Raw genomic sequence first — 13,254 nt, 5'->3', positions numbered from 1 at the left:
AGATCTGAACTTCTGAAGTGTAAATTTTAAGTTTCCATTCCTTAATAACAGTTCGCTGATGACATTGGTTCACATTAGGAATGGGTGACTGGTCTCACAATGTTATGATGGGGATGAAAGTCCTGGATGGAAATGTGAGGTCTCCCTGACCTCTTGATGAAGCATTTTCTGCATGATGTTCTCTTTTATTTTCCAGGAAGTCATTGCCGTCTTCAAACCAAAAACAGAGGAGCCCTACGGCCAGCTGAACCCCAAGTGGACAAAGTGGCTGCAGAAGCTGTGCTGCCCCTGCTGTTTCGGAAGGGACTGTCTTGTTCTGAACCAGGGATATCTGTCCGAGGCCGGAGCCAGCCTAGTAGACCAAAAACTGGAGCTAAATATTGTTCCTCGCACTAGGGTAATCTCACTCCTCCATCATGCAGGCAGCTAGAATTCAGCTGTGGCTCCACGGAGATGTGGCGTCGCCTCTGATTTGCAGTAACATTGCACAAGGCCACAATGGACGATCGGTTTAGACTTGAGGGCCACTGGAACCGGCTACTCAGTCTGTTCATGAAATGTGGAACTCATTAAAGGGTTTCTCTGCGATTTTTCTTATTGATGGCCTATATCCAAAACTCCAATCTAGACAGCACTTCAAGTGATAAGAAGAGGAGGGGGGGGGGGGGGGGGTAAGATAAATGGATAGTAAGATTCAGATTCAACTCCCCCACATAAATGGATAGTCCAAAACTATACAAGATTAAGACATCCATTTTAATTTCAAAATTGGGTATCCAAAGCAAAGTCGCATCTGGAATAAAAAGGATCACCAATTTTGCAATTGGATGTGCTGTCTCCATCTTGCACCGTTTTGGACTATCATCAGGATAGGTAATCAATCCGAAATTGGCAGAGTCCAACTCCCGCCACCCCTGTCCCATCAGCTGTTTGAGGAAACTGCGGCGCTCACCGGAGCCTCCTCGCAGCTTACCAAGCGCAACGCTGTCCATTTGGTAGCAACTGTGCTTGGTATGGCAGCTCAGGCCTATTCACTTGACGCCTAGGCCATGTGACCGATGAACGCAATGTCACATGTCCTAGAGAGAGGCCTAAGCTGTCATGGAATGCTGTGGCCTCTTTGGCCAATCTGATATTGACGACCTTTCCTGAGGATAGGTCCCCATCATCAATATTAAAATCCTAGAAAACCTCTTTATTATTATCATTTATTTGATTGCGCCATTAAAGGAGTTGTGCAGCGATTTTATATTGATGACCTCTCCTCGGCCACCCCCACCGATTAGCTGTTTGACAAGGAGGCGGCGCACTATGCGAGCTCTACTTCCTCTTCATTACACTACGCATCGTCTCTTGTGGAGCGGCAGCGTAGTGTGATTACAAGTACCCGAGTACTCGTCATTATAGGGTGATGAACAGGAAGCAGTGCTTGCATGGAGCACCGCCTCCTCTTCAAACATCTGATCGGCGAGGGTGCTGGGTGTCGGAACCCTGCTGATCTGATACAGATGACCTGTCCTGAGGATAGGTCATTAATAGAAATCCCCTTCAATTCCATGGAACTGTACATCAAGAGGGGGTTACACATACGTAATATAAAAAATACAATAAACAGACTGGTACAGAGGGGGAGAGAATCCTACATACAAGAGATTACAATCTACAAATCTCTTTATTGGGGTTGTCTATGTTGGACAGTCTCTTTTTGTTTGTTGCAAGGGCCCCCAATAATAGTGATCACACGGTGTCTCCTCCGGTGAGAATGCCAGCGATCAGTTGTAAGCCCAGGTACATGTTCTCAATTTCCTTGCTGCTCCACCATCAGGGGAAGCAAAGATTAGATCCCATTGAAATCATTGGTCGTCTTGGTCTTGGACCTCCAGAGTGAGAGAGACTTTTTGAATGGCAATCAATGCTGGTCCGACTTAATGCGGCGCCCAGCTGAAGTGTATTATGGGCTGCGCAGTAAGGCTACTTTCACACTTGCGTTGTTGCTTTCCGGTATTGAGGTCCGGCAGAGGATCTCTATACCGGGGAAAAAAAAAAAAGTTACTGTTTTGTCCTCCGGCATTTTAAATGGAAAGAGATCCATTCAGGATGCGTCTTCCGTTCCAGCAGCAATCCGTTTTGTGACCGGACACAAAACCGCTGCAAGCTGCGATTTTGTGTCTGGTCATAAAAATGGAAAAAAAAACTGAAAACAATGTAAGTCAATGGTGACAGATCCGTTTTTTTTTTTTTTTTTAGTTTTTTTTTTATGGAGCCTAAAAAAAACAGATCCGTCGCCCATTGACTTTCAATGTATTTAGTGACGGTGACTATGTTTTGTTTTTTTTTTGTTTTTATTTCACACAATCGCATCCTAACGAAGCGGATGCATCCTGATGTGCAAAATCAAAACGGATCAGTTTTCCTCTGCCGGATCTCAATATTAACAACACAAGTGTGAAAGTAGCATGAGGGGCCCTGACCACTGCCAGATCTCCCCCTACATTGTACTTTCATATTCATTATAGAAACGTAATCTGTTCACGCGGCTCTCGATTCCTGTAATCTTTCTAGATGGTCAGCTCTGCCCTGTGCTTTATTGCAGGTTGTATATTTATCCAGTGAAACATTTAATTACAGCGCCATAGACCGCGTCAAGTCCAGAGGGAAGCGGCTGGCGTTGGAAAAAGTGCCAAAAGTTGGTCAGCGGTTTAATCGGATTGGATTGCCTCCTAAGGTAAGGCAGAAGGACCAATAGCTTGTATGGATGCAGCCCGCCTGTTCATGCTGCCCGTTGAGCGCAGTGCTGACTTGGTGGATTGCATCTGATTAAAACACTCCATAATGAAACATTTTGTTCTGTTGGGGCCTCAGGTCTCAGCGCTCGTTTTCTTTTCTGTAAAATGTTAAAAAAAAATGCATAAAGGGTCATCCTCTTCACAGATGCTGATGGCATATTGCTGGGGCATGCAATTCCTTGGGGGGTGGAGGAGAGACTTACCCTGTTCTGAGATTGAAGGGGTCACAACGGCTGCTTGTAGAGATCGGTCATAACTTTCTGTGATGGGAATAAGTCATTTAACTTGTCAAGGATGCAGAACAAGCCCTGTGACGGGATCAAGGCCCATGTCTATTATTGGCAGACAGCCATTGGTCTGTTAAAGGGCATCAGGGCTGTCTGACCATACTTCCTGTTGTTAGGTCAGGACATACCAGAGTGTGCCCTATGTACTATTCCCCGCTGGTCTCTACCACCCGGTCATTTCTCGACACTGGAAATGCCCGCTCAGCCAATCACTACTGCCTCAGCCAGTCATTGGCTGAGTGGGAACTTCCTGTTTGTCGAGAGAGGACGGGGTGGTAGAGACCAGCGGGCGACGGGAGCGGCAGGGGATCAATGAAGGGAGTATGGGTTCTTATACTTTTTACTTCCCTCTCAGTCCACTGCCACAGTTTTTTTTTTTTTTCTCCACTGGAAAACTCCTTTAAATAGAAGTCCTGGTACATAAAATAATATAGATTTTTGTTGGTCTTGTAACAACCTTTGCGATAAATCTATAACCATTTATGATTGACTGTAAAGAAAAACATGAAAAAATGCATATAAATGAAACGCTGTCTGTGTACCAAGAAATGGAAGCTACATAAAGTACAACTCCTCTCCAAAGAGCGAAACCTAAAACTGCTGCGTCAAACAAAAAATATCAAAATTATGACCTCTCCTTTACTTCAGGGGCCCTGTTCTAGAGATAGGTGCGGGTCCCACCTCTGGGATCGGCTCTTATCTGACACTGATGACATATCCTAGCGATATGCCACCAATGTCTGAGACGAGAATACTCCTTAAAGGGCATCTGTCAGCAGGTTTGTACCTATGACACTGGCTGACCTGTTACATGTAGCAGCTGAAGACATCTGTGTTGGTCCCATGTTCATATGTGTCCGCATTGCTGAGAAAAATGATGTTTTATTTTATGCAAATGAGCCTCTAGGAGCAACGGGGGCGTTACCATTACACCTAGAGGCTCTGCTCTCTCTGCAACTGCCACAACCTTTGCACTTTGATTGACAGGGCCAGGGATGATGACATTTACACTGCCTGGTTCTGTCAAAGTGCAGAGGGAGCGTCAGTTGCAGAGAGAGCAGAGCCTCTAGGTGTAATGACAACGCCCCCATTGCTCCTAGAGGCTAATTTGCATATATTAAAACCTAATTTTTCTCAACAATTCGGGCACATATGAACATGGAACCAACACGGATGCCTTCAGCTGCCGAGCGCATATGTAACAGGTCGGCCAGTGTCATAGGTACAAAACTGCTGACAGATGCCCTTTTAAATAAGATCACAGAGATTTTCCCATAGACTGCAATGGTAAGCCATTGCAGTCTGTTGTAGAAGTGATCTAATGATCGCATGATAAGTCCCCTAAGGGGCCTAAAAATAAAGTAAAAAATTTTAATATAAGGGAAAAAAAAACTAAATTGTCAAACCAGTTTTCTGGTTGAATTGCCTCCTAAAAGGTTTGTATAGAAAGTGATTAAAAGTCATACTGTACATACTCAAAATGGTATCAAATAAAAACTACAAATGGCCCGGCAACAAAAGAGCCCTTACATAGACAGATATATATACACTCACCTAAAGAATTATTAGGAACACCATACTAATACGGTGTTGGACACCCTTTTGCCTTCAGAACTGACTTAATTCTACATGGCATTGATTCAACAAGGTGCTGATAGCATTCTTTAGAAATGTTGGCCCATATTGATAGGATAGCATCTTGCAGTTGATGGAGATTTGAGGGATGCACATCCAGGGCACGAAGCTCCCGTTCCACCACATCCCAAAGATGCTCTATTGGGTTGAGATCTGGTGACTGTGGGGCCATTTTAGTACAGTGAACTCATTGTCATGTTCAAGAAACCATTTTTCCAGTCTTCAACAGTCCAGTTTTGGTGAGCTCGTGCAAATTGTAGCCTCTTTTTCCTATTTGTAGTGGAGATGAGTGGTACCCGGTGGGGTCTTCTGCTGTTGTAGCCCATCGGCCTCAAGGTTGTGCGTGTTGTGGCTTCACAAATGCTTTGCTGCATACCTCGGTTGTAACGAGTGGTTATTTCACTCAACGTTGCTCTTCTATCAGCTTGAATCAGTCGGCCCATTCTCCTCTGACCTCCAGCATCAGCAAGGCATTTTCGCCCACAGGACTGCCGCATACTGGATGTTTTTCCCTTTTCACACCATTCTTTGTAAACCCTAGAAATGGTTGTGCGTGAAAATCCCAGTAACTGAGCAGATTGTGAAATACTCAGACCGGCCCGTCTGGCACCAACAACCATGCCACGCTCAAAATTGCTTAAATCACCTTTTTTTTCCCATTCTGACATTCAGTTTGGAGTTCAGGAGATTGTCTTGACCAGGAGCACAACCCTACATGCATTGAAGCAACTGCCATGTGATTGGTTGACTAGATAATCGCATTAATGAGAAATAGAACAGGTGTTCCTAATAATTCTTTAGGTGAGTGTGTGTGTATGTGTGTGTGTGTGTATATATATATATATATATATATATATATAATGTGTGTGTGTGTATCTAAGGTTTGTCAGAAGAAAATTAAAACATGCCAAAACAATATAAAACCTATATAAATACAAAACCTCAAACTATGGTGCAATTTAGGTGTTTTTTTTTTTTCCAATTCCACCCCATCAGTACATTTTCTGCAGCTTCCCACTAAATTTTATATGGAATACTAAATAGTGTCGTTAGAAAGTACAACTTTTCCTACAAAAAAACAAGACACGTTCAGCTATGTTAAAGGAAAAAATAAAGTTATGGCTTATGGAAGGCGAAGAGGAAAAAATGGAAAATGGTTGAAGTGGGAAGGGGGTTTAAACGTACATTCAAGTATTAAGCATTCTGGATTTTGTAGTTACTGGGGCTCCTCCCTGCAATTTTGTGAGATGCGGGACCTACTGTACTGGCCAAGGAGAAGTGATCGAAACTGTGTCTCATACCTGACTGTAACAGAGACAGCAAGGAAGAATGTCCCGCGGCACAAGAACCACCCAGTGGTTTGGTTAAGATGCAGGGTTCTTTATTAAAGAGGACCTTTCATCTGGCAAAACATTGTGAACTAAGTATCATGATCTGTACAGCGGCGCCCAAGGATCTCACTGCACTTACTATTATTCCTGGGCGCCGCTCCGTTCTCCTGCTATGCCCTCCGGTGTGTTCGGTCACTTGGTTAAAGTAGGCAGATGTGACGAAACCAACCTTGCCACAGTGTTTTGGAGGGGACAGTTTGCTAGCCTCCTGCCCCAGGATTACGGCCCTTTGAGATACTTTTACTAACTTTTAAAACTCCTGAACCTATTCAAGTGAATTTTGGATGGGTTTGTCCCCAAGTTATACTGGTTGGGTTGATGTGGGTTATGTGTATGTACAATGTAGGCTCACAAAGTTGTGGCAATTTATGAGAGGTGTAACTTTTCAGCTTAGGAGATAGTTGGGTGATACAGAAATTGACTCAATTGTCTCCTAGACAGAGGGGAGGAATATGCTGGGTGTGTTTCTATTGTCCCATTGTGTGTTTAAATGGTGATGTCTGTCCTGTTGTCTCCACATGTGTATTGGCGATTTCCCTTTGTCCTGAGAGATAATTGGATTGCTCCTCGGGTGTCTCCAGGGCAGAGAGGAGGAAACCATGATGCATTGTGGGGATGTGTTGTGTCTGTATCCTGAATTGCTACATATCTGTCCTGTGTCACAGTCTCCCTTCTGGTCCCCTAGGGGCGTGAACGATTGGTTGCTGTACTTACATTGTATGTGTTGTAATATATTGATTGGTTGTATTTCAAAACCCTGTGGGCAGTACTATGTTTGTGGTTTGTGAATAAAGGGAGGCTGTATGTGCAAGTACAGTGAGTTCCTGATTTATCCTTCATCATGTTGAGACTGGTGTTTGGCTAACTGATCAAAACTGGGGGATTGCTATACGCTGAAGATTTTCTATACTCCCCTGGCATAACTACTAGCTGTTGTAAGAGCTGTTCCTGCTCTCGGGATTTAGGAGAGGTTCACCCACTGGAGCCTGGAGCCTTGTCGTAGGTCCAGGGTGGGTAGGAGACGGTGAGACCTCAACCAAGCTTCGGCGGTTCATGGGGTCTGCAGTGCATACGTTGTCAAGTGGAGTTCTTGGAGTCCTCAGAAAGCACTAGGAGCATCTATCGACGGAGGTACCCGGTCGGGGGGGCCAGGAGATCCGCTACAGCGGAGACTTAGGGGACTTGGTTATAGTAGGCGGAGTCTGCGCTTGTTCTCCTGGCCGTCGTCTTCTCCCAGTTTTTTTTTTTCTCCCAGGCTGTGAGCTCTGCGCTGCGATTGGCCAGCGCTACAGCCTGGGAGAAGACGACGCCCAGGAGAACAAGGGCAGTCTCCGCCTACTATAACCAAGTCCCCGAACATACCGGAGTGGCTCCCAGGGATAATAGTAAGTGCAGTGAGATCCTTGGCCACCGCTGTACAGATCATGACACTTGGTTCACAATATTTGGACCGATGAAAGGTCCTCTTTAAGCAAGTGGTACAACGCGTATCGGGGATAAAATCCCCTTCTTCAGGTACTAATAACTTGCATACACAGTAGTAAAATATACGCACATATAAATGTAATAAAAAAAAATGCCAAAAACACACTGGGGGGGAGGGGTGGTACTTAGAGATAACCCAGTGCTGGTGGTAAAGGCTATTGCATAGTGAGGAAAAATGGTTTTAGGGTACTTTCACACTAGCGTTTTTCTTTTCCGGCATAGAGTTCAGTCACAGGAGCTCAATACCTGGAAAAAAACAGATCAGTTTTATCCTAATGCATTCTGAAAAGAGAGCAATCCGTTCAGGATGCATCAGTTCAGTCCCTCTTGCATTTTTTGGCAGAAGAAAATACCGCAGCATGCTGCAGTTTTTCTCTCCGGCCCAAAATACTGATCACTTGCCGAAATGCCGGATCTGGCATTAATTTCCATTGAAATGTATTAGTGCCGGATCCGGCATTAAGTGTTCTGGCAAAACTGATCCGGTTTTCCAATCTTCACGTGTGCAGACCTTTTAAAAATGCAAAAAAAATAAAATAAAATACCGGATCAGTCTGACAAATGCCATCCGTTTGCGTCAGGATTGCCCTATCTGGCAGGCAGATCAGGCGACGGAACTGCCTGCCGCAATCCTCTGCCACAAGGGGGGGGGGTGTGAGTGCATTTTTATTTGAAACTTGAAGATAGAAATATCCTTGGGTGATGGTCCGAGCCTGCCGGAGCGATCGCAAGGCTGGGGGTGGTCACATGGTACAGGGCGGCTGGTCACGTGATCAGACTGCCGAGAACGTGACCTCTGTGTCCCAGCAACAGGAACAGACGGGAATGTAACAGTGACAGAGCAGGAATGGCGGCCACATCTTTAATAAGGGGTGCACTGAGAGCAGGCATTTCTATATTTCTATATTTTATGTTTTGTTTTTTTTTCTTATTTTTTTTCAAGGTTGGCTCCTTCCAGCTGTTTGTTAAAGGCTATAAGGATGCAGATTATTGGCTGCGGAGGTTTGAGGCGGAACCCCTTCCTGAAAATACCAACCGGCAACTACAGTTACAGTTTGAGAGGCTGGTGGTCTTAGATTACATAATCCGGAATACAGGTACATTTACACCACTGCTTGTTAAGAGTTGTGCCAAAATCATGCATCATGTCTCCGCAGGGTAGGGGGATAAGTGTCCAACTGCTAAAGGGCCGACAAGAACGGGGTTCCTGGGTCTCCCTGCATCAATGGTGCCGCTCCATTTCTCTGTGGGACTCCCAAAGATAGCGTTGCACTTGGCTTCTCTTTGGCAGGCCCTTAGCGATGAATGGAGTTAGGGAACATGCTTGACTGCCACTCATTCATACAGGGGGACACAGGACCCCCATTATGATCGGTGGATGGACCCCCTCTAATCAGGTACTTACACCATCCCCTGTGGATATAGAATCAGTGTTTGATCTTGGCACAACCCCTGTCGGTACAATACGAGGTGGATACATGTTAAACCCCTCCAGATCCTTGACCACAAAAGCACACGTCACAGTCATGTATGGCAAACGTTTTATTTTTTTTGGTAATACCTTTCAGCATCCGTAAATACATGTAGCTGATTGCGCAGGGTGCTGAGCCTGTGCCCACACGATCACCTGCTGGAGGTGGGGGGGGGGGGTGATGACTTCAATGTTAGCCATAGAACTCCTACACCTTGATCAAGGCAGATTGCGGTCTTCAGAAATGAAAAGGGGGTTCGCTTTTTCGCCTCACTGCCAGCTCCTGCATTGTGATAGATGGGGCAGCCAGGAGGTTACAATACGGTCCCCAGAACCGTCCAGTATAAGCCCCAGTAAAGGCGTACCTGAGTCATTTTACATGCGCAGGCTGTCATGTCATCTAGCCCTGTGACATTACATTACAAAAAAAAAAATGGTTAAAATTTGTATTGGGACTGTAAAAAAAAAAAAAAAAGTTAAAAATAATTTAAAAAAAGTTTACAATAAAGTAAAATATCAACTCAAAAGAAAAATAATACAATAAACACATTTTTTACTTTTTTTTAATAAGTCAATAATTAGTAATCAGCGTACACATTAGGTAAACTCTCAATAAAAACTATAGCAGAAATATGTTTTCATGCCATTCTAAAAAAAATTATCTAAATTAAAGGGGTTGTGGCAGCAATAAATGTTATTTTAATATAATTCAGCATGAAAAACTAGTATTTTTGTAATTTTATTTGTTACAAAAATGCTCCAGTTGTGAGAGATTCTCTTTAGTTCATTATAATGGCGCCCCCTGGTGTTTAAACTGTATAGTAGTGTGCACGTCCACCTACGGAGGTGGTCAGTTCCTCCAACTGCCACCAGGTATCTCTACTGCTAGAAATTGTAACCGTTACAGAGAGAGAGCTGCAACAGAAAGGACGCACCCACTGAGCTGTAATAAGGAGAGGGCTGCAGTAGAGAGTACACCCCCACCCTGAGCTGAGATATGGAGAGAGCTGCAGCAGAAAGGAGACACGCCCTGAGCTGTGATGGGGAGAGAGATGTAGCAGAAAAGACACACACCCCTGAGCGATGATGGGAAGAGAGCTGCAGCTAAAAGGACACCCCTGCTGAGTTGCCAGTTTGAACTAAATCTAACACGGCAATGAATGGGGAGATCACTGGATCCATGTGAGGTTCAGGACTGGTTCTAGCTCCGACATGTCTATATGATGTTTGATTTTCATTTTTTTTTATTCAATCATGGGAAACCCCTTTAAAGATTGGCTGATATGTACAATGACTCTGCAAAAAACAAGGCCCTAAACAGCTACTTGGACATAAATATAAAGAAGATCTGCCTGATTGAATGCTGTGCAAAAACAAAAAAAATTCCTGTGGTCCTTTTAAAGGGGGTTATCCCATGATTAATGTAAAACATGAAAATCAGACATCATATAGAACATGACAATCTCTTTCTAACAAAGCTAGAATCAGCCCTGTACCTTAGATGGGTCCAGAGATCCCCACATACATTGCTCTGTTAGATTTATATCAAAATGACAGCTCAAGGGGAGTGTCCTTTCTGATGCAGCTTAGGAGGCGTGTCCATGATCTCCCTATCACAACTCAGGAGGCAGTTAAAACTGAGCATGTGCGGCCTTCTCAGTGATCAGGTCAGAGGAATAAGAAAAAAACAAACAGCAGGTGGCGCTATACAGATGCATTTTATTGAATAACTCAGTGGCTATGCTTAGTTTTCAGTTACATGCAATTACAAAATAATTCAGATCCAGGTGCTGGTTTGAAAACTAGAATATTTTTCGTGGGACAACCCCTTTAAGAGGTCACGAGTCGTTCATACGGGTTAAAAGCCCACATCTCGTTGGTGGAGCCTCAGGCAGGTCCCAAAGATGTTATTAGATTGCCACCTGGTCCTATTAAAATGCAGAATATGCTGAGAAAAATGACTCAAGCTAGAGAAGACAATTATACACTGTTTGTTTGTGTTTTACATTTATAATTGTGACATCTGTAACCCAATCCTACAGGGATATTTTCCAGCTACAAGTCGCGTCATTGGCCGTACATGGCCTATACTCCATTGAAATCAGTTTTTATTCTCCGGTATCCCTGTAGAAATGCTCATGTGAGCGACGATATAGATCAACAGTATCCATAGGGCTCCATTCATCAGACTGAGGCCTTAAGAGCGTTCTTTGGCCTCCATCGGGACGATATAGGAAGGCGCGGCAAAGCCTAATTACATATAAAACATGTGTAGATGTTGGATTATGCGACTTACTGAAACTTCTGCATTCGCTTGTTTCTTCAGATCGAGGCAATGACAACTGGCTGATAAAGTACGACTACCCCATGGAGAATGCAGCGTCCAGGGTCAGTGATCGCAGGGTTTTATGGACAGTTCTAACATCTATCAAAGCTGTCATAAGGAGTTTTTGAACCATTTGCTTCTCCTTAGGATTCAGATTGGATCTTAGTAAGAGAACCCATCATCAAGATCGCTGCTATTGACAATGGTTTGGCCTTCCCGCTCAAGCATCCCGATTCCTGGAGAGCCTGTATGTCTGTACTCCAACTATCTTCTTTATTGCCAAACAATTAGTAGGGGCCCTACGTATAGGCCGTCATTGTTTTTCTAAGAATACCTTTTCACTGACTTTTTTTGTTTATTTGCTTCCTAAATGCACAATTAAAAGGAGTCTGTCATCAACATTTCACCTTTGTAACCCTTCCCATAGCTTTCTAGCAGCCTTACAGTTAATAAAAACGTTACCTTTATAAAACCGGCAAAAAACATCTTTGTAGCATATGCAAATGACGTCTTGCAAGTGCCCAGGGGCGGCGTTACCCTCGTAGGTGCCCTGCTAGCTCAGCCTTTTCTTCGCTTCCCCCGCCCCTTCTTTCCCTCTGACCGCCTATCTACTAACTTCTTGTTTCGCAGAGATCCCGCGCCTGCGCACTCAGTCCGTCGGCCGGCGCATGCGCACTGCGATGCCCATTCCTTGTACGGCATCACAGTAATTAATGCGCATGCGCCGATGGACCGCCTCCTTGTGTTACTGTGATGCCGTACAAGTAATAGGAATGGCAGTGCGCATGCGCCGGCTGATGGACTGAGTGCGCATGCACAGGATCTCGGCGAAACAAGAAGTTAGTAGATAGGCGGTCAGAGGGAAAGGATGGGCGGGCGGAGGGAAGGGGCGGGGGGAAGCGAAGAAAAGGCTGAGCTAGCAGGGCACCTACAAGGGTAACGCCGCCCCTGGGCACTTGCGAGACCTCATTTGCATATGCTACAAAGATGTTTTTTGCCGATTTTATGAGTCCAGGATTGATCATAAAGGTAACGTTTTTATTAACTGTAAGGCTGCTAGAAGGCTATGGGAAGGGTTACAAAGGTGACATGTTGATGACAGACTCCCTTTAAGTAACTTTCTAAATAGTTTTCTTTAAGAGATTTCTTCCATTTTAAATCTGCAGAGTCCTTCACCTGGCCGTCGATCCTGCTGAATTTGACATAAATCTGCCATGACTGATCCTATTTCTGATGTCTCTCTCAGCTCTCCTTCTCCCTTCTCTCAGTGTTAAAGGGGTGGTGCAGCGCTATAGTGTTGAGGACCTATCCTCAGGATAGGTGATCAATATCAGATTGACAGGGGGTCCAACTCCCGGCACCCAGGCCAATCTGCTGTTTGAAGCAATAGTAGTGTAATTACCTGCATGTCATCTCACTTGTAGAGGCGGCGCAGTGTAATTTAGGCACCTCTTGACACTTCAAACAGTTGATCGGCGGGGGTGCCGCGAGTCGTGACCCCCGCCGATCTGATATTGATGACCTATCCTGAGGATAGACATCAATATTGTAGCGTTGCGCAACCCCTTTAAAGAGATTTTATTCCTCAGAATAGGTCATCAGTATGAGATCATGGGGTTCCGACTCTCGGCATACCCGGGAGGACGCCAGGGCGCTCACCAGAGCAGCGGTGAGCACAGTGGCCTTCTCGCAGTTTACCAAACACAATGCTGGTATTGGTATCGCAGCTCAGCCCCTTAGAATGGGACGGAGCTGCACCTAGGCCATATGACTGATGTCACATGTCCTAGGAGGAGGGCTAAGCGTTCACGGAGTGCCACAGACTCTTTATATAGCTGATCAGCAGAGGTGCCAGATGTCGGACCCTGCCGAT

General features: G+C 44.8%; 1 protein-coding gene across 1 annotated transcript in view; it reads left to right on the top strand.

Annotated features, from left to right (window-relative positions):
• LOC122941079 (phosphatidylinositol 4-kinase type 2-alpha-like) overlaps positions 1-13,254 on the top strand; it is a 34,905-nt gene that overhangs the window by 11,902 nt on the left and 9,749 nt on the right. The window contains exons 2-6 of the mRNA XM_044298069.1: positions 197-397; positions 2,594-2,725; positions 8,528-8,681; positions 11,382-11,443; positions 11,529-11,628. Coding sequence (XP_044154004.1) covers positions 197-397; positions 2,594-2,725; positions 8,528-8,681; positions 11,382-11,443; positions 11,529-11,628 — 649 coding nt within the window. The remainder of the gene's footprint in view (positions 1-196; positions 398-2,593; positions 2,726-8,527; positions 8,682-11,381; positions 11,444-11,528; positions 11,629-13,254) is intronic.

This window comes from Bufo gargarizans, chromosome 6 (assembly GCF_014858855.1).
Source record: "Bufo gargarizans isolate SCDJY-AF-19 chromosome 6, ASM1485885v1, whole genome shotgun sequence".
In the NCBI taxonomy this organism is placed as follows: Eukaryota; Metazoa; Chordata; class Amphibia; order Anura; family Bufonidae; genus Bufo; species Bufo gargarizans.
Note: the sequence above shows the minus strand (reverse complement) of the source record. Positions and strands in the feature narration are given on the sequence as shown.